The 21064-nt window shown below is 43.2% G+C and overlaps 1 protein-coding gene across 1 annotated transcript in view; it reads left to right on the top strand.

Moving 5' to 3' along the window:
• RAPGEF5 (Rap guanine nucleotide exchange factor 5) overlaps positions 1–21064 on the top strand; it is a 970266-nt gene that overhangs the window by 580889 nt on the left and 368313 nt on the right. Inside the window, exon 9 of the mRNA XM_085631598.1 lies at positions 12624–12749. Within this exon, the coding sequence (XP_085487724.1) occupies positions 12624–12749 (126 nt within the window). The remainder of the gene's footprint in view (positions 1–12623; positions 12750–21064) is intronic.

The following is a 21064-nucleotide window of genomic DNA, read 5'->3' as shown; positions in this document are numbered from 1 at the left end:
GTACCGTTTACACAAACCAGAAGAAAGGTTTCAAAGTTACGTCCGAAACAGCTCTTACGTCTACTAATCTCTTGCAAATCCCTTGGTTAATTACCCCTGGTTTGCGGAATAGAACAAATAAAGTTAGGCACCTTAAAGTTGCGGTGGGCTCCATAGTGCTAGGAAAAGAAAACGCCGCTTGAGGGAGTCTGTTGTGGTACAACACTTTGGGGGATATTTGAAATAAAATGTCAGAGTGTAGTGTTACTCCAAAATTGGTAACGCTACACTCCGACATTTTTTAAATGCAGGGATGCGCCATGTTTACAAAAATATGGCACATACCAGTGTTTCCCCTAGCAATAAAAAAGCTGCCTACTGCTAGCGCGGGCACCCTTGGGCCATGTTGCAAAGGTGCCTGCGCTGCATGGGTGATTGTTTATGTGCAGGAAGGGACACCTTCCAGCACATAAACAATCTTTAAAGGCGATTTGCTGTTTCTTTGTGTGCTGCAGAATAGCAAAATAAGAGGAGAAATTAATAATTTCTCCTCGTATCGCCTTCCTAAGTTCAGGTTAACCTGTCCTTAGTTTTTGCTGCTGCCCCATCCTTGAAAATAGTAGGCAGCATCAAAGAGCAATGGGTGTTGTGGCAGAATGCCCACTGCAACATCCATTGCACGCCCCTTTCATGGTAAGTGAAGTGTGAAAAGGGGCCTTATTTACAAGGCGGTATTAAGCCCTGTTAATAGAAGGGGATATCGCCCACAGAAAGTCGCTAAAAGTGATGTTCTGGTGGTGATATGCCATTGTAAATATGCCCCTCCGTTTCTTTGGCAATGACCACCACCAGTGATCCAATTAAATTCGGAAGAGAAACACACCAAAGCGAATGTAATACATGTTTGGTAACCGCCATTATTGTCTTCTAAAAGTCTACACCTTCTAAAAGAGTTCTAGATGCTCGCTGTTTTATATGAGGATCTGGGACCTAACCAGCTGGCCCTTGAGCGCTACAAAGAGCAAAGCCAAAACGACCTGTGCTACAAATTGAAATACCCTGTCTCTAATCCCAAAACCTGGGTAAGAATAAAAATAGCCAATGGCACTTCCCCGATATGTCCCAAGCTCTGGACGATGTACATTTTCATACCCCTAAGTTTGGAGGTCTTTACATTCTTCTCAGCCAAACGGAAGTTGGCCTACAGCGTCTTATCGAAAGACTATCTAGCCACTCAAAGACTATCTAGCTACTCAACAAACAACTGCATGACATTAAACTGAAAAAAATGAAGCATTGGTGGTAAGAAGCAGAGTACAGAAAACGATAATTGGGTTTTTACAAGGCCAACAGTTGGAATGTGTGAAGGAGTATAAATACTTTGGTGTCCTATTTGATGATAAAGGATATTTTCGGCCACACAAGCAGGAGCTTCGACAGAAGGTCAGTGCTCTTATCTTGGCCTTTCAAACTCTAATGAGATCTCAGGGAGAGTCTAGCTTAGCCCCAGTGTTAAAGTTCATCGCTGCAGAATTACTCCACACTCTAACATATGGAAGTGAAACTGTTTGTGGCAGGGATGCAGTGGTCCTGGAGTTAATTGTCTCAAAAACTTAAGACTGCTATTCCATCTCCTTCACAATGCTTCCCCTGCTTAGATCTGGCTAGAGTTTGGACTGATAAACCAATTAATTGCCAGGAAGGGGGCATACATTAAAACTTGGCAGAAACGGCAGACTTCGGTAGCCAATTCTTTGAATAAGTCTCTTTGGACTGAAATCTCAAAAAGCCAAAATGGCCCCGCACAGTTATTACTAGACTCTACCATTGATGCTCTGGGTGTATGAAGACTTTGGGACCTTACAACCTCCTATAAGGCCTTTTAAAAGTTTAATCAACTGTGTAATGAAGAAACTTTCTGCAGCTGTCAACAAAGGGGCTTTAGCAATTGGATCACATGACTGGATGATTCTGAATGGGTACAAATCTCTTGAACGACAGGCTTGTCTGGAGGCTGGATGGTCATTACACCTAAAAAAAAATTATTAGGTTTCGCTTCAGTCAACTTCCTGCACTTGTACATGGGAAACGTCCTTAAGGACGAAGCCCCAATCGTGCTGTACCGTCACAGCGCCAGCAGCAGAACGAATGCGTCTTTAGCAGACAATCGTTCTGCACGCAAGTCATACAACGACTTGCATTAGGGGGACGCAATGCTCCCATCCCCCTGCTTCCTTTCTTTCCTTTTTTCTTTCTTCCTTTCTCGTCCTTCTTCGTCCTTTTCTTGTTGACTTTTTACCTCTTCGCTCCTTCCTTTTGGCATGCTTAGCTTTCATAGAGAAATCTGTTCATACATTAATTTGTGTGACATACTTGCCTGACCAGTTTACAATGAATAGTGACTGCAGAAAAATGCTCTCTTGTAGGGAGCTCTGACGTCTGTAAGGGCCATTCAAAAGACATTTTAACTAGTAGTCCTAAATCAGGAAGTTACTGATATATTTAAAACATAATGTTATGAGCTGCTTATTTGTGGACAACATCAAATGGATCTCAGGAAAATTAACCCGCTAGTTAAAGTCACAATGGGTCATCATATGCATTGCATTGCAATGAGACCACAAGCCCCACAGAGGTGATTCATAAACAAGAGTGAATGGGCAAACTTGATCCATAAAGACCCTACAGGTACCTTTTTCTCGATACTTCTATTGCACCAATGTTGTAGCACAAATGGGGGTGCTATCGTTGTGGTGGTTAAGTTGTGTGCCCTTTCGAAATCCTAAAGTTAGGTTGCAGTTCAGGAAAGTTTTTAATGATCAGAAATAACGCTCAAAAAGAAAAAGTTGGAGACCCTTGTGTCAAATTGTATAGTAGTGACTTTGTTGTATTAATATGAAGGCCAGAGACCCTCTCAAAGATATCTAACTCTTGCAAGACAATGGTAACGGAGGCCTGAGTGCACCCCAGATATGATAGCATCATCCGCCCACATATATACCACATACATTTTCTCCACCTCTTTAATTCCCCACAGTTGGAATGACTCTTAGTCCAATCGCCAATGGCTCCACCGCAAGCATGAACAATAATAGGGAAAAGGGACAGCCATGCCTGATGCCTCTCTTCACACACCATATGAAGTTAGTCCCCCTAATCTGGCATATGCCGTAGGTTCTTGATTTATGAGTCTCATCCGCCTAAACTAATTTGCCCAAAACCTCTTCCTAGCCAGGACTTCAAACATATACTCCATTCCAAGCTTTCGAAGACGTTTTCAATATCAATCTCTACCAGGATGAGTTACATGTTTTGTCCTTGGGTTTCATCTACTAGTTCATAGACATATTACGGTTAATTATACTCTGTCCATTCACCAGCACTTTTGCTAGTAACTTTGTGTTTACATTTACCATCAAGAGTGGTCTATAAGAGCTTAGCACCAGCAGATCATGATCTGGTTTCCATGTCATAACTATTATGGCCTCCCTCATTGTTTCTGGCAATCTACCCCTGACCGTGGCCTTATACCTTGTCTATGAGAATAGTCAGGAATGATTGGTAAAATATTGAAAAGAATCTATCCAATCCCAGCATTTTGTTTTAGGGTAATTCACAGGTAGCCACTGCTAATTACCCTTTTTGCAGGTCTGTATATAATTCCTCTCTGTCTTCTTGTGAATGTGTTTAGGAAAGTTTTAATTGCCTGCTCGCTTGTCTGAGTTTGTGTTTTGTATAAATCTGCAAGATGGCGGACAAATGTCTCATTGCTACTCATCTGTGTGACCGCCACTTTATCATGTGGCTTATTTAGGGCCAGTACCAAAGACTTGGGTCTTTCTTTTATGAGTAGTATGCTAATAATCTCCCCATTTGTTCGCCTCTCTGTGTAGTGTTTGTTGATAATTCCCGAGGGTGTATCTGTCTATCTCATCCCATGTTAGTTTGGTTGTGCTGGACAATGCGAATGACCAGAAAGCGAGCCGGTGCTGTTTGCAGCGCTTATGGTTTCCATGCTTTTTTGTTTACAGTGAAATGGGTCCTCTTGTCCAAAAAGGATTAGGAACGTTTTTCCTAAAATATAGCGCCAAATGGCAGTTTTGCATTTGACGTAAATTTTCCAAATTCTTGCAAAATTATGCAAATGCGAATTTTACGAATCTCATACACTCATCTTTGTAGGTGATACAGAAAGGATTGTAATATATGGGGACATCAACAGGAAGCCTGTGTAGGTCAGAACGCATGAGATTAGTATAGGGAGATTTTCTGAAGGCAGGAACATACTTGTTATTTCCACATGAGTATTAGAGCCACATTCTTTACAAGCCAATTTTGATGATTTATAGGCCATGAGATATGTGATGCCACCTGTCAGTCCTTTCAGGTATTCAGTGCGTCAAAGCTTGCATGATGGCCATAGGGGGTCTGCAGGACAATTTACAGCCTATGTGTTGTTTCAAGATTTAAGCTTTATTAAGCCAGTAACCCTAGGATTTCAAGACGCTTCCTAAACACTGCTGTTAACAGATCATGGAAGGTGGACTCTGGATCTTTAGTATGTCGTACTGAATTTGAAATTAGAAATGAAATTATGTGTTAAAAATGTATTGTTAATCGCATCCAGGGTGTTGTTTTGTGAACCAAAAAATTATCTGAATCTGTTTCAGATTACTTTGAGAAAGGTGGGCAAATAACGATTTGCAACTCAGAAAGTATCTGCAGACAGCAATATGAACAAGGGATGGCTCAACAATAAACCAGCGCAAAAATCCCTAATATTATTCTGCCTTTGTAGAAGGGTTTGCTTCAGCGGCAAAATGTCATAGAGCATTTTGACCTTACATCTTCATTGAATGCGCTCAAGTTTTTATTTAAATAAGCATGGACGGTGAACTCCACTCCGTTTGTGGAGTTTTTTTGCGCTCCGCGGAGCTCACAGAGTTCCGAAATACTTGAGCAGAGTTTTTTCCTCGCTAGCGCTCACCAATCGTAAGTTGGTGAGTGCGAGCAAATAAAATCTAATGCTAGGCCACTTCCCTGCGAGATTTCTGAACGCGAGCGTTCACGGATGGTCTCTACTGCTCGCGTTGAGAAATCTTCTATTGACGTTGAGGAAGCTGCCGCGCAAGTAGAACTTTTGCTTGAGCAGCTGAAAGAAGCAGCACCCTTTTGCACTGTGTGAGATGCCGTTCATGCTGATTTTACACTGCAAGCAATCCCCCGGCACTAAAAATCAGTGTGAACGGCGCGAGGTAACCCACTCAGCTGCTCGCGGAACTCCACATAGCTTGGCGGATGTTTTTTGGTACTAACGGAGCTTCGCGAACTCCGCACATGCTTACATTTAGCAATTGAATTGTGTGCCCACATTAGACTTCCTAACCTTAAGCATATAAGCCAGAGAGGAAGTCTGTCCTCAAAGAGATTTTTGACTGCAGCACCTTCAGCATACACACACGTAGAATGCTTTACTGGAACACAATTCACAAAACGTGAAATTGCACCCTAACGCTGGCACCGCAAAAAAAAAAAAAATATGCAACAGGTGTATGATGTGCATGTTTTATGTTGGAATATTACTGTGGCATGCGTTAAAAAAAATGTTAAATACTATGTAACTTGCATGATACTTGACCACTTTATCCATATTCAAAGTGCCAGTGGCCACAAGAAGGTGGGCAGGTTATGTGCTGAACAGTGAAATCACCCTATTCGAACATTTAACATAGGAGGGGGCAAGGACAGACAGCACAAATAAGGTTTAAAGCCAGGTAAATATGTATTGATTTACGAATATTGAAACAATAACTTGCTCTAATTTGCCCTGCTCCTAAATTGCCATCAAGTGAGCAAAAATGTGCCCAAGTAACTCATTAGCGGCTAGGATGGATGTGGTTAGTGTCTTTGAATCGCATAATATTTCTGTATCATACATTACGTCGTGTCAATACAATTATTAAAACACACACTTACATGCATTATATGGGATGTAGGAAAACTGGATCCTTAATTCAGCACAAGGAATCGGTGATATTTGAGGCGCTGTATTTCCGGGGTGCAGAATTAGTGACGAGATTCTGAGTTTTTAACTCGACAAATTCTGCAGGAATTGTTTTACGCACCGCGACTCTTAAATGTTGTTCTCCCATTCCGCAGGCGATTTACCAGGATTTTCCTGACAAAGTAGCTGTTTTTCCCTCAGCAGTCCGAATTCCGATTCAGACGGAAGTTCCGGTTAATGTCAGAACTGCAATTACAGTGTATTCCGTAATGAGCTCCTGTGTGTGAAGGAAGCATGTTCCCGATAAAAGTGGCCATTTGCACATGTGTGCTGTACGGATGTTTTTGCTCATTTATTCATAGCTACAAAGGTGTAACGCTGCACACTGGTGCCTGAACATATGTGCTCAACGCATGTTATAATGCAGTTTATCACACAGTCTAGGGCAGCAGATTCTTCCAGAACGGGACGGCAGGCAAGATGAACAAACTAGAAGTGAAGTGATCTTTCCTTAGGAAAGCATCACAGGCTGTAAGTCTCTGTAATTGTCCAGTAGTGGCTTCAAGATGTACAGTGTATTTTGAATCACACCAACAAACCACTGATTCATCCATGCAAATACAAACTTTAAAAAATAGAAATTCTCACCATGTAACTGGGATCATCGGTGTGTGCAGTAGGAAAATGATGCATTGTGATCAATTGAGTGCATTGCCCACAGCACTGCCCACAATGGACTGACCTAGAAAAATGATTACGTCAAGCGCGATAGAGAAAACCTTCCTATGTGGACTGCTTGTGGCCCAGAAAGACCTGAAGGAGTCACGGTTCAGTCAGTCAGCTGAAAGCCGGGTCCTCAAAGTATCTGAAGTGAAATCCAGAAGCACGGCTGGCTTAGAACTCTACTCATTGAGTAACCTGGCCGGCCTCATCGAAGTAGCCCATGTGGCCACTGGAAGCAAGAATTTATCAGAAAAACATACCTGTTCACAGGGGCGCAACTAGACCTGAACTTGGGGGGGCTAACACTCCCAGCCAGGGCTGGACCTAGCACTGGTCGCACACGGTGCAACCCATTTCCTCCTTTTCCATGAATTCCCTCAGTACCACTCACCAACAATGCACCTCATCTCTCTATAGCACCTTTCTGACTAACATTTCATTTTTTATAGTGCTACTCATAGTACACTCACACTCATTTCTGTGAGCTGCATGGTACACGTTCTTTGTAGCACCACATTAATCCTCTCCACTGTGTGTGTGCCAGGAGTGCCCATCTGAGTGCACAGCAAGCGATGCAACAGTGTGAGAGTAGGGTAAGAGGAGTGACTGCAGGGTGAGTGAGGTGACCATATGGTGCAGATGTAAGTGCAGAGTGGGATGATGAATGCATGGTTAGTGATGGGTTTGTTTGAGTGCGATTGCAGATTGAGCAATGAGGGGGACAGGTGGGTGAAGTGTCACATGAGTGCGGGTAAGTAGTGTGTTTGTGTGACTACAGGGTGAGGTACAGGGTGAACAGCGCAAGTGCATTGTGAGTGCAGAGTGGTCACTGTGAGTGCAGGGTGAGCAGGTGAATGGTGTGAGTGCATGGTGATCACTGTGAGTGCATTGTGATTGCTGTGAGTGCAGGGTGAGCATGAAAGTGAAGGGCAAGAATGAGGAGTGAGTTGTCTGGATGCAGGGTGCATTCCCAGACACTTAAAGTAACTCAGCATGCTATTGACGGCGGCATAAAGTTTCAGATATAAGGTAAACTATTGATATTATGCATGGCTTCAAGTGGGATGAAACAACTGTGGAGTGTAGGAAGCTGGGTTTCTGTTGCAGTAACCCCCCACACACACAATTTTTGCTAGATTTCTAATGCACTTTATCTTGATATGCCCTGGGTCCCTGTTCCCAGGGCCTGTGTTCTTTCCCAAAACTGAGCCTTTGTATCCCCAGTTGGCACCTCTCTAGCCACATGTAAGTCCCTTGTAAAAGGTACCATGGGTACCAAGGGCACCGTGACCAGGGAAGGCTTCTAAGGGTTGCAGCACATATTGTGTCACCCTTAGAGGTCCTGTACCTTAATACACACACACTGCCATTGCAGACTGCATGTTTTGGTGCAGAGAAAAGTGAAGAGTCGACATGGCACACATTCCTGTGTGCCATGCCTGCAACGCACTGCCTATGGTATAGGTAAGACACCCCTCTAGCTGGGTGCACAATACCACTGGTGAGGGTACAATTGCATGAGCAAGGTACCCCTACAGTGTCTAAGTGCATGTTTAGACATTGTAAGTGCAGTAAAGCCATAAGGAGTTTATGGTCTGGTAGTTTGTCATCACAAACTCCACAGCACCATAATGGCATTACTGAATTTTGAGAAGTTTGGTAGCAAACTTCTGAGCATAATAAACTCACACTGATGCCAGTGTGGGATTTATTATACAATGCACTCAGATGGCATCTTAGAGATGCCCCCTGAAAACACCAGCCTGCCACCACGAGACATGTTTCTGGATCCCTAGGGTGGGAGCCTTCGCTCCCTAAGCCCAGAAACAAAGCCTTTCCTGGGCAGAGGTGGTCACACCTCCCCCAGGCCGGGAAGAGCCATCTGTGGCAGGGGAGCTTCAAAGGCCTTGCTGCCTTTGTAAGGTGACCCCCAGCCTCTCGTGATATCAGGAGAGTGCCCCCTTCCTGTCTCCCCTCCTTTTCGGCAGGAAGACAGGCGGGAAAATTAGCCCAGCCCAGAAGGTGTGCCCACCTCTGCCAATCCCACCCCTCAGGTGAGGGACGCGAGGTGAAGCCTACTCTTCAGTGCTCGCCATCTTGCAGACAGCAGACACTCTCCAATCAGGATTAGTGATTGTGCCCACTCCCCCACATGTAGTGAGCACACCAATGGTGTAGTCACCCTAAGGTCAGTAGCCCATTGGCTTCTGACCTCGAGACCCCTAAAACGATCCCTAAATTCAGGATTTAGGGGGCAACCCTGAACCAAGAGCACAGATTCCCGCAACCTAAGAAGAAGAAGGATGAAAGAAGAAGCCCAGCAGAGGAGACTACAGAGAAGAACTGACTTGGCCCGAGCCCTACGGGCCCTTCTGCATTTTCCAGAGATCCTGTACCAAAAGATCACCTTGTCCTGCAGCCAGTGACCTCCAGAACCCTTGGGAAGACTGACTGCCTTCAACAAAGACCGGATCTCCTGTGAACAGCAGCTCTGTTTGAAAGAAACTCCCAAGACAGACTCTGAGCCTGCTGAGGACAAAGAAACCCAAAGCCTGGAACCACCACTGCACCCAAGGCCTACGGTCCGAAGATGGGTGGCCCACTGGTCCACTGGTCTCAGCGAGGTCCCCCAGCACTCCAGAGCCTGAGTCCACTGTGGGTTGCCCCTACAGGACTCCCCAACATCGCCTGCAGCATCTGCACGAAGACCCCCCAACCGCAAGTGGCCCGATAAGGTGAAATCTGACCTGCAAAGCCACCCCTGCATCCAGCTGCCCTGCGCCCTGGAGAAGAGAACCTGAGGTGCACCCATGTCCCTGAGCCCTCCAAGTTAACTACCCAGCTGTTGGATCCTCCCGGAAGTCTTCCTGGACTGAACCTGCAGCCAAAAACCAAAAACGGCAATCCCCATTAAAAACAACAAGCCACCAAATGTCAAAACAGCACCCTGCAACAGGCCTCCCCTGTGCCGCGGTGGGTGCACCTTGTATGCTAACTCGGAACCCCCTTTTCCTTGAGCCTAACACCAGGAGCTTTGTTTCCACAGCCTTGTGGCCTGCTTGTGAGCAGCCACCAATCGGAGGCCCCCTATCCCTCATTGGATAACATTGGGCCTCAGCACTCTGCACCCGGCCGCTCTAGTGCCGCTGAGGGTGTTCTTAGAGTGCATCCTCGACCCCTGGAGAACCCTGGTTCTAACCCCTGAATACCAACTCCCACAAACCAGTACTTACCTGCAAACTGATAACTTCATTTCCTCCCATAGGATTGCATTGACTGTTTTCTCTTGAACATTCATCTAAGTGTGAAGTTGGTTTGGATGAAGCATTGAAAAATTGCATATGTATAAAAACTGAATTACTCACCTTTTGTCTAGGAAATGTCTCAGTGTGATATCTAGGCATTTCAAACTGATTAGCAAAAGTAACTTAAAAAGTAATCTAAAAAGTAACATGCAGAGAAATCTGTAAAGTAATTGAAAGCAATTTCGAACTGTTTACTTACCTGTAAATCAACCAACTGCATTTGAGCCTGCATTCAAATGTAAATCACTGCATAAGATTTTGCAAAGTATTATTTCACTTACCTGCACCAGGTATGGCTTGGTTTTAGTAATAAAATAACTAAATATTATTTTTATACAAACAAATTGGTCTAAGTTCAGTCTTTGAGTGTGTGACATCATTTCTTGCCTGTGTGTGTTTACAATAAATGCCTAACACTTCCCTCTGATAAAGTCTTACTGCTCGCCCACACTAGAGATTAAGGTGCTATCTACTTTTACCTCTGCCTCCCTTTGGGGTACCACTGGACTCGGTGCACACTATACCTCATTTTGGTATAGTATATACAGAGCCAGCTTCCTACGGGGGTCTCTCAAAGGGGCAATATAAATAAGGGTGTGACTTAAAACATTTATGGAAAAAATCTGTGTTCCTCATAATGTGCCGCCCGACTGGTATTTCACTGCTTCTATTATTGCCTCCACATAAGTAACATTACACCTACAACAAGCCAGGACTATTGGCTTTGCCAAAGGTTGGTAGTTGCATAAGATAAATGTACTACATGCATACATACAACTATGGCTTTGTTTTATATAATATTGAAAATGCTTCCGTTCTTGTGCAAGAGGTTGTGGCGTAAAGGCTAGAGCTGCCAACGTTGGAGCTGAGGAAGCAGGTTGAAGTCTCAGCGTCGGATCAACATCCTGTGTTTCCTGGGCAAATTACTGAATTGCCTGTGCCTACCAAAAAATACATGAAGATGTCCTTGTTGGTGCTCATGTAAAGCATTTCAAATTTAGCAATACAGAACTGCAAAAAAAAAAAGTTACATCATAACAGTAAACTGCTGCAAAGTTGAGATATTTTTCTCCAGTCTGAGTGTAAAGGTGAAAATGGATAGCCCAATAAGGACCCGTCTCAGTGCCTCCTTTTATGAACTGCTGGTGCTGAGCACGGGCAAGATCCAGCCCACTTAAAGCCCTGCTAATATGGCATTAATCAGGGATCGAGAGTGGAGGAAATACATAATGTGCTGATCCTGCAACAAACTTTCAGTCTTGTGAATAGGTTTGCCAGCTTATTATTTTGATGTCCCAGACGGTACAAAAATAAGCAGTCACCTAAAGCCGTATTTTCAGCACTTATCTGTGCATACTTCGAACAGCAAATATAAATAGGAAGCACTTTTAATTGTGTTTTAGGGCTGCCTGAATGATCCATGACCAATATTTAAAGGAAACAAAGACAGAGAAGTCACATTACAAATGAATGCATACTTTTTTATTTATAACCCTATTTAGTGGCTAGAGGAGGTTTTAACAGGCTCTTTAAACAACACATGGCTGGCATTTTTCTTTTGGAAACCCTTCTTTATATTTCTTTTCATGAAATGCTTTCTCACACTACAGCAGTAAACGTAAAATACAATGTAAGGAATAGGGAGAATAGGGACCCAGGGGTACTGGAACCAAATAAAAAACCAAAGCCTCGGTAACCAGTTTAGGCAAATGGTCTTTAAAGACCTGTGAAAAACTCGGACGTGCCAGAGATAAGACTCCAGACACTGCCTAGCCGAGCCCACACCTGCAGCAGCCCGGGCTGACACACGCCAAGTGGGTGGGGGGGTGGGCTGAAGCCCTTTCAGCCCAATGGGCGTTGCGCGCCTGGATCACATTGGTGTCCTCAAGTCCTTTCTTGTCAAGAACTAGTTATTCCTTTGTTTCCGTGGCCTAGACTTGTAGAGATAAAAATTTCGATTTTGCTCATATGCAGCACATCTTTTATCCTCAGAATATGCACATAAATTATAATGTAGGAACATAGACCATAATGCATGCATTTCTTTTGCATGTTAATCTATTATCCAGATTTGTTTCTCATTCATTTTGTTGCTCACCCCATTGATTTCCCATAGGTCTGAAAACGTTGCTTTGGCTAGTATGCATTTTTCAAAAATGACAAAAAAGGCAGTGCGACTGGAGTAGGAGGAACTGCTGTTATTTTTAGGAATGACGGCTGCGCGTCACTGCATCCTTGTTCCGGGCCAGTTCCTGGCTAACTTTCCCATGAGCTTGTAGCAGCCTCCTGTTGCAATGCCCTTATGTCACAGGAAATGCGCTGAGAGGAACAAGTGAAACACAAGCATATCAGGCCCAGGCAGGCGGAGTGGAAGGAGTTCTAACCGGTCCCACCTTACTGCAGTTTATCAGCCAACGGTGGCTTCAGCCATGTGATAGTCTTCAAGAGAGCATCAGGGCTTTGTTTGCTAGCTGCGTTGAGCATTTTTGTTTGACGAATATTGATCAGGGACACCAGAAGAGATGGATTTGTATTGTTAGACAAAAGTGAGTGCTGTCATGTCCTGGGACTGTGGATTTAGGTATCTGTTTGCTCTTTCTCCGTCAATCAAGGCCGGGGTGATGTGCAAGCTCCAGGAGCGAGAGGACATCGGACGGATCGAGCTGGTCCAGAAGCTCACCAGAGAGAGCTGCCAGTTTCTGCAGGGGGAGAAGAAAGCGGCGGAGACCATAGAACAAGTAAGAATTCTTCATCATTTACTTTTTTTCTGGAGTATGTGCAGCTAAATTTCGTTTAAACCACAGGCACTGAATTAAACTCAAAGTAAGACTTCTAGTTTACTCTGTAGTGTGTTGGTTACTTGTGCAGGTTTCATGAGGTGCATCTTTACATGAGTAATACCTCAATTTTAAATTAGAATTTATCAGTATGCTCTCTTTATATCCTCAAAATTCACCCATCAAAGCAGGTGAGTGCTATTATGATTGGTTTCTGCATTCATATGTGTACACAAAATGAGGTTCCTTAAGATTAGGGTTGAGGTACTTTGCTAAATCAGTTTAGGTGAGAGAAAGGAACTCCGCTTCTGCTCTCACTGTGCAAAATATGTGGGGAATTAAAGAAATGGTTCACAAGTTTCTAACACAACACCTTGGGTGAGCACTACAACTATTGCAAGGGCACTTCTATTCTAGATCTATAAAGTGAATTCTTATTGTTCTTTGCAGACTGGATACTGCTATAGGCTGCTCTTGCGTGTATGTTGCTGTTCAAATATTTAAGTGGGTTATTGCGTTTATGTGCGCGGCCTGCAAATCACAGACTTGCTCACCCTTTTAACATGATATAGAGACCATTGTTGAATTGGGTAAAAAGTGAAACATTGGGAACAGCGTTTGGAAGTAGCAATCCCGTGCTACCAAAAATAAGGTTTTATTGGTGCAATTTTTATTATGATTCTTATTGTTATTTCTACCAATACTATTAGTTGGTATCTGTCTTGCTTCACTGATTCTTATTTAATCCTAGAATCATTGATCATTTGTGGCACTTCAAGCTTAGCTCTTACATGTCGCAAATAATATGAATCATGCTTACAACCGTGAGTTGCAATTTCAAAGAATCCTATCAAAAAACACAGTGGTGGTAGCTACTTTTTACAACACCCCCACAGGACACCTCTGAAGGTGAAGGGTTTCATCCGCTGTTGTGTGGTCGGTTTTTAGGCACACGAGATTCGAGTGATTTGCCCAGAATCACAAGATGTTTAGCCGAAGCCGAGATTCGAAAATGGTTCCCCGTTTCCAAATCCGGCAGCTCTGACCGTAACGCCAAGTCCTCCCCCTAATGTGATGCACCTGGCAGCAAGCGTTCTAGTGATGTCCCCCTAATCCCCGTTAAATAATATGCAGGGGTATTTGCTCATTGGCTGCTCTGTTGCGCTGCCTGGCGTTATTTTATTGCAATATATAGATAGGGTTTACGGAGATAAAGGACTTCTGGCACTTGCATTGCAGTGCTGGCGTGTTTCTTAGGAGGAGGAATTAACGCAGTAACACGTAGAACCCAATTTATGCATCTGTCCCCAAGCAATCTCCTAAAATTACACATCTCTAGTTGTGCGAAGTGAATGGAATACATAAAACCTCCCAGGGGGCCTGACGCTGTTTCATTTTGATGGCACGCTCGTCCCTGCGGGATCAGAGATGTCAGACCGCGAGGCCGCGCAGTCTCGCGGGACGGCTCTTCCCCGCCCGTTATTAGTCTGGATGCGCTGCTCTCCCTCTCCCAGGGCCGGGCTGCCGCCTCGCGCCTTCCTGTGGAGATTCCATTTAGCGCTAGCTCCGTCGTAAGACTGCCGAGTGCCTCGCGTTCAGCACGCCAGGGGCCTCGCCTGAAAGCTTTCCGACATGCTTCCGGATTTTAAACCTTTGTTGCATGATTGGCACTGAAAAAAACACCTGAAGTTGTTACTGTTGAGTTAAAATGATACCGTTGATGTCGGTACAAATGACGCAAGCCTTTACAATTGTTACAAAACCATTGTTGTTGCAGGTCTGTGTTCCTGAGATGACATTCACTGCTTTTAAATTTCTACTTCCCCAAACTCCAGCCTCTAAAATACGTATTAATCCCAAAACCCATTGCATCGCAAAAGGACTGTGCACCTTCTTCGATTTCTAGGTGTTTTATGCTATGTAAGGTTAATATTTATATCCGTGTTTGCAGCTTTTCATGTTAGCTCAAATGTGATTGTGTGCAGACAGAACAAATTATAGTTGTTGCAATTGCGCTGAAACAAAGTTACAAGGGGTCACAGCTGAAAAGAAGAAAATGCCCTTTCATAACTTATCTCTGAAAGAAAATGAAGTACAAATTTTTAGCAGCGAAGAATGGATCAGTGAATCTGGAAAATCATAGGCAGCTGATTATAACGGGTGACGAAGAAACACAAACTGCATCTCCACAAAATGACTCCAACTGACACGCTTGATTCATACTTCATTGCATCCACTTAATACTGAGAAGAGCAGCATCTCATATCCATTTCAAAAACTGAACAGGCTTGACTTCAAAATGAAGCGGGACCACCTGCACAGAATGATTCCAGGTCTGCAAACTACACTCCCCATCTCTGACTGCATCATAAGAGTTTCTCTCATCGGGGAGTGCCCGCCTAACGCACATACACCTCACTCAGCACTTACTCCTGAAGTGCCCGACTCACACACTACCTCCCAAAGCTTGGTGCATTCCATCACATCCATTACATGTAACACACCACACACCTGAATTCTCAATCATCACTGATCCCACAAAAAACACGCTACAACCACATTTTCCAGAGCTGCATGTCATAAATGTGATCAGAGATCACTCTACCCAAGAAAGCGGAGACAAATCACTTCCTCTGAACTCAATAGTGTCTCACATGCATCACATTAAAAGATGCCCTCCTGAGCTGTAGGTATTTGTTCTTTAATGCAACTTCCATATCTTCACTCATCCATATTATATTTATACATTTTCAATTATTGGCGATATCTTAAAACCTGTCATTTTTAATCATGTTAAGGGGTGTCCCAACCCTGATGTGGGTAGTTTTACAGCTTTCACTTGTCTAACTGTTTTTCTGACCATCAATCATACCTGGACTGTGAGTGCTGAGTTTTTTATTTCGAGTGTCCCACTCACTTTATGACTGCTACCTTGCCCTGCCATAAGGATCCCGAAGGACAGCAGCATGTGTCGCCACCCCTGCCCATCCTTCGTTCATGGCCGGTTGAGGCGTTTTATCTAGCTCCTATATATGAAGCTTACTGCTGCTCGTTTCACAGCAATCTGTTGATGAAACGCTAACCCCCTCAAGACTTTTGTATGGTCCCCATGCCCCACTGTACATTCAGGCCTTCACTAAAACCATTGAAGCTGAACATCTTATACCACCCACATGGCTGTAAAATGAGATGACATTAAACAGATGTCTGTGGGAGAGAAAGATAAAGGCCTCTGTATCCCTCCCTCCGAACTAAACGAGCTGTGTGCCCTCAATCTATCCTCTCCTGAATTCTATAAGATTGTCAGCCGTCATGCCAATTTAGTGTCATAAATTGTTTACTAAACGTGTTTTTCACAAAACTACTCTAGATTCAAATCTCACAGTTTCTTTGAAATTCACTTGTTCTTGTTTGTTTCAGATCTGCACTTACATATAGTTTCAAACATGCCATTGGTCTGACAGTTCTTGGTGATGTGTCTAGGTTAGGCACTTGGAAAAAACCAAATAGTTCTCAATTGGTGCAGGTTCTCAGCACTGCCAGTTCCAGTTCATTTGGGTCGAGGTGGTGGGAAGTGTGTGTTTCGTTTATTCACTGCCTATTTATTGTATGGTACCTAATGTCTGTGTTTATTTTGCCTCCCAGTTTGAGTTACACATATTGAATATTTAGTTGAGATTGAGCATGCAGTTTAGGTTTTAAATTCATTTGTTCAGTTTTGGTGTATAGACGTATCTTTCTCTGTGGATGTCTCCCTGTAACCGTATTATCCCACTGTCACTCCACATACCTTTGTATTGACATTGGGCATACTTTTACATCAACATGGTTGATTCTCTATTGTAACTCCTGTGATACCCGTTTTAACAAAAAATACGAGATGGCAGAAAACTAAGTACCGGGGAAGGTCTAATTTGGGAGGTCAAAACTAGATGCACTCCTGTAACCAATGAAAGGAATGATATGCTGGCTTCATTAAAATGAATAAATGCACAAACTTGTGAAAATATTTGTATGAAAAGCATGAGCAATAACCCAGCCTCTACAACCTAAAATAGAGAATTGACAGGTGTTCATTTGGCCACCTTTAGCTGCTTTTATAAAGTCATTTCAGTTGCAAGTGCCACCATCCACCTATATTCTTTCACAAAATTCCCATATCACCTAGTGGGACAGAGGTTTGTTCTCACTTTAGTGTTAGTTGAAGGAGGATTCTTGTGTGTTATTGCCCACAACCTTGCTTGGGGATCTGTACCTTGCCACTGACACCGCCACCTTGGTGGCCCAGATAGACTACACAGCCCTCAGTCTCAGTCTTACTGGCCTTGATAGTCAGAATGAAATGTTCATACCCCAGAGACACTTCCCAAGTGGCCCAATGCGCCAATATAATCTAGGGAGGCAATACTGACGTCCTCCAGGGAAGCCACAACTTGTTTCACTAATTTCTGTGGGTATTGGGGGCATTCTTTGCTTCAAAGAGCTTCAATTTGAATTGATACAGGCCCTCTGATTTCTTGAATGCATACCTCTTGCTGATCTATTCAACTCAGGCAACTTGACAACACTTTTGTTAAATCAGTGTAACTGAGAAAGTTGGCATCGCCTTCCTTGTCAACAAGGTCATCAGCCCTAGCTAATGAATGGCATCTGTTTTGGATTTATTTTTGAGAATTCTAAAAATCACACCATGGTTTGGTGAGAAATTACACCAAGGATTGCAATACGTACCACATTTTCACTGATGATATTTACACGTCAAGAGAAATATCCATCTGACTTAACCAGGTCTATTTCTATTGCTGTATGGAACGTCCCTCCTTCGAGAGAGATGCACCTTTACTACAGAATCACTGTTCTCAATATTAAATGCTATCAAAACAATGTTAGCCATTGCCCAAATTACTTCGACCATGTGAAATCTTGAAAACGACCATCTGAACAAGAATAGCTCTTTCACAGGGCCCACAAACATTTAGACCATAAGCCTGGATACCATGCACACAACAAACAAGCATTGGCATAGCCAATAGGTCTCGCTTTTGGGACCTTATAAGTATTTAGTTGTGCAGCACAATATCCTTTGTGCAACAACATCAAGTGTTGCATTTATAAACACTTATAAGGTCCCAAAAGCGAGACCTATTGGCTATGCCAATGCTTGTTTACATAGTAACTGTTGAGTATCAGCTACGTCCTACTCCCAAATAGACAGCTAGCATGTCAACCCTCCAGAGTGAGAGAGAGAGCGATTTAGAGAGAGAGAGATTTACAAAGAGATTTAGAGATTTAGAGAGAGATTCAGAGATTTAGAGAGAGAGAGGTTTAAGAGAGAGATTTAGAGATAGGTTTAGAGAGAGATTTAGAGAGAGAGAGATTTAGAGAGAGAGATTTAGAGAGAGAGAGAGGAGAGAGAGAGAGAGAGAGAGAGAGAGAGATTGAGAGAGAGAGAGAGAGAGAGAGAGAGAGAGAGATTGAGAGAGAGAGAGAGAGAGAGAGATTTAGAGAGAGATTCAGAGATTTAGAGAGAGATTCAGAGATTTAGAGAGAGAGATTGAGAGAGAGAGAGAGAGAGAGAAAGAGATATTTAGAGAGAGAGAGAGAGCTTTAGAGAGAGAGAGAGATTTAGAGAGAGAGATTTAGAGATTCAGAGATTTAGAGAGAGATTGAGAGAGAGGGAGAGCGAGAGAGAGAGAGAGAGAGAGAAAGAGGGATTTAGAGAGAGAGAGAGCGCGAGGGAGAGAGAGAGAGATTTAGAGAGAGAGAGATTTAGAGAGAGATTTAGAGAGAGGGAGCATTAGAGAGAGATTTATAGAGAGAGAGAGAGAAAGAGAGATTTAAAGAGAGAGAGAGTGATTTAGAGAGAGAGAGAAAGAGAGAGAGAGGAGAGAGAGAGAGAGATATTTAGAGAGAGAGATTTAAAGAGTGTGATTTAGAGAGAGAGAGAGATTTAGAAAGAGAGAGATTTAGAGAGAGATTGAGAGATTTAGAGAGAGATTCAGAGATTCAGAGAGAGAGAGATTGAGAGAGATTTAGAGAGAAAGAAATTTAGAGAGAGATGTAGAGAGAGAGAGAATTAGAGAGAGATTTATAGAGAGAGAGAGAAAAAAAAGATTTAAAGAGAGAGAGAGAGAGAGAGATTTGGAGAGAGAGCGAGAGAGAAAGAGAGAGAGAGGGAGAGAAAGAGAGAGATAGGGATTTAGAGAGAGAGGGATTTAGAGAGAGAGATTTAGAGAGAGAGAGAAGGAGAGAGAGAGAAAGAAAGAGAGAAAGAGAGAGAGAGAGGGATTTAGAGAGAGAGAGATTTAGAGAGAGAGAGAGTGAGGAGTGAGAGAGAGAGAGAGAGAGAGAGAGAGAGAGAGAGATTTAGAGAGAGAGAGAGACCTTGTGCCACTGATAGTGGCTGGTGTCAAAAAAGTACATTGTGGTTTACTAGTGTGCCCAATGTAGCCTGGTTGTGTCGTAATATAAACAAAAGGCATTGTGATGTACCAGTAAACACAATTCACCCAAATTGGGGTATAAAATAAGGTTACTGCGATGCACTAGTGAGCACAATGCACCTGGATTGTGGTATATTTCGTACAAAGGTGCTTGTGATATACTGGTGAGATAAGTGTACCTTGTCTGTATTGTTATATAAATAAGGGCCTAATGATACAGCATGCAAAATGCATCCTGTGTGTGGGTTTATTATGAACAAAGGACCTTGCGAGTGTACTTTTGTGCACAGTTTACACAGTTTGAAGTCAAAGTCCTCTCTGTGCATATATCAAATAATCAGTACCAATAGGCATACCTGTGTGCAAGACCTAGGTACACCGGTCTGCAAAACCCATTGTTACCATAATTAATATTAATCATGCCAACAATATGTTCTGCAGACAGCTCTGCTATCGAGCCAGACCCAATAGGAGTAGTAATGATGCTGGATTTCGCGAATGGGGTCTATGTGTGGAAAATAGATTTTCTGCCCTGTCAAACCTGGATGCTTGTGATTGACAACCATCCCACCATTCATCTGAGTCACACTGTATTGATGAGCTAGGTCAACGAGTAGGTACTCGTCCTGAGATTGTTAACATGGAGGCCATAGCTGGTTTAAGTACTGAAAATATAAAATACAATGGTCTAAACGATACCGTGATGAATGGGCTTGTCTCTAGCCCCATACCTGTAATGGCACATGATATTGGGAACTTATTATCCTGGAATGTGACTGGGCTATGCTCAAAGCTGGATTGTGGTGATTGGTTTAGGTTTGTTAGCAATTTTGACGTTTGTATTTTTCAGGAAACATGGGCTTGTGACCCCGCTTTTGCTTTGGGGTACTTACATTTTTATGTACCAGCTTCTAAGGGCCCTAAAGGGCGTCCGATGGGGGGCCTTACTATATGGGTCAAACAATCTTTAAAGGTTGTTGTAAAAAACGTAGAGACTGGTCAAAAAGATATTCAGCTCATTAGACTCACGAGTAATTTATCCTTATCCATCGACATTTATAACATTTATGCCAGAGGTGGAAATGTAGGAAAATCTGAGGTTCTTCTTACCCTGTATAATTTCCTTGAGACACATTCTAGTGGGAAAAACATAATAATTGCAGGGGATTTAAACCGTACGTTTGAACCTCTAGACACAGGTGAAGCCTTTTTAGGTGCAGAGGAAGATAAACAATGGGACATCCCCTTACTAGATACTATCCCAGTAACTCGTTGGACAGAGGATATTCTGGGTTTGAATGCAATGTGCCTTGAACAAGGGTTAAGAGCTTTGAATGGAAGGACAAAGTCAGATAGAGTACCAGCTATGACCTTTAACAATGGGAGAAGCAAAAGTCGTATCGACTATATTATTTGTAGCTTTTCCCTTAGGCCAACTGTTAGAGATATGGTTGTAACAGAAATGCCAGAGAGTGACCATAACCCGCTATGTGTTACTCATAAATGGTGGCTGTCTGAATCCAATGCTTCTATTCCTCTGGATGATTGCCTACCCCCGCTTAATGTACCAACAAATGATATGCGTAGGCTAAGATGGACAAGTGTTAGGACGGACCAGCAAGCTATAGAAAATATAGGAGCTGCGACCGATAAGGCCATTACGGCCCTAGACGGTGAAGCAGGGATCACTTCAGGTCAAGTCAACACTATTGAAGTACATGAGTCTCTTTTCCAAGAAATTAAAAGCTACTTTTTGAAACCAGTAAACTCTAAGGTGACCCGTGTTCATAGAGCAGCTAAATGGTATAACCATGCTTGCAAGGTGGCACGAAT

The sequence above is a fragment of the Triturus cristatus genome, chromosome 10 (assembly GCF_964204655.1).
Source record: "Triturus cristatus chromosome 10, aTriCri1.1, whole genome shotgun sequence".
Classification (NCBI taxonomy): Eukaryota; Metazoa; Chordata; class Amphibia; order Caudata; family Salamandridae; genus Triturus; species Triturus cristatus.
The sequence above is the reverse complement of the archived record's forward strand: the minus strand, read 5'-3'. Positions and strand labels throughout refer to the sequence as shown.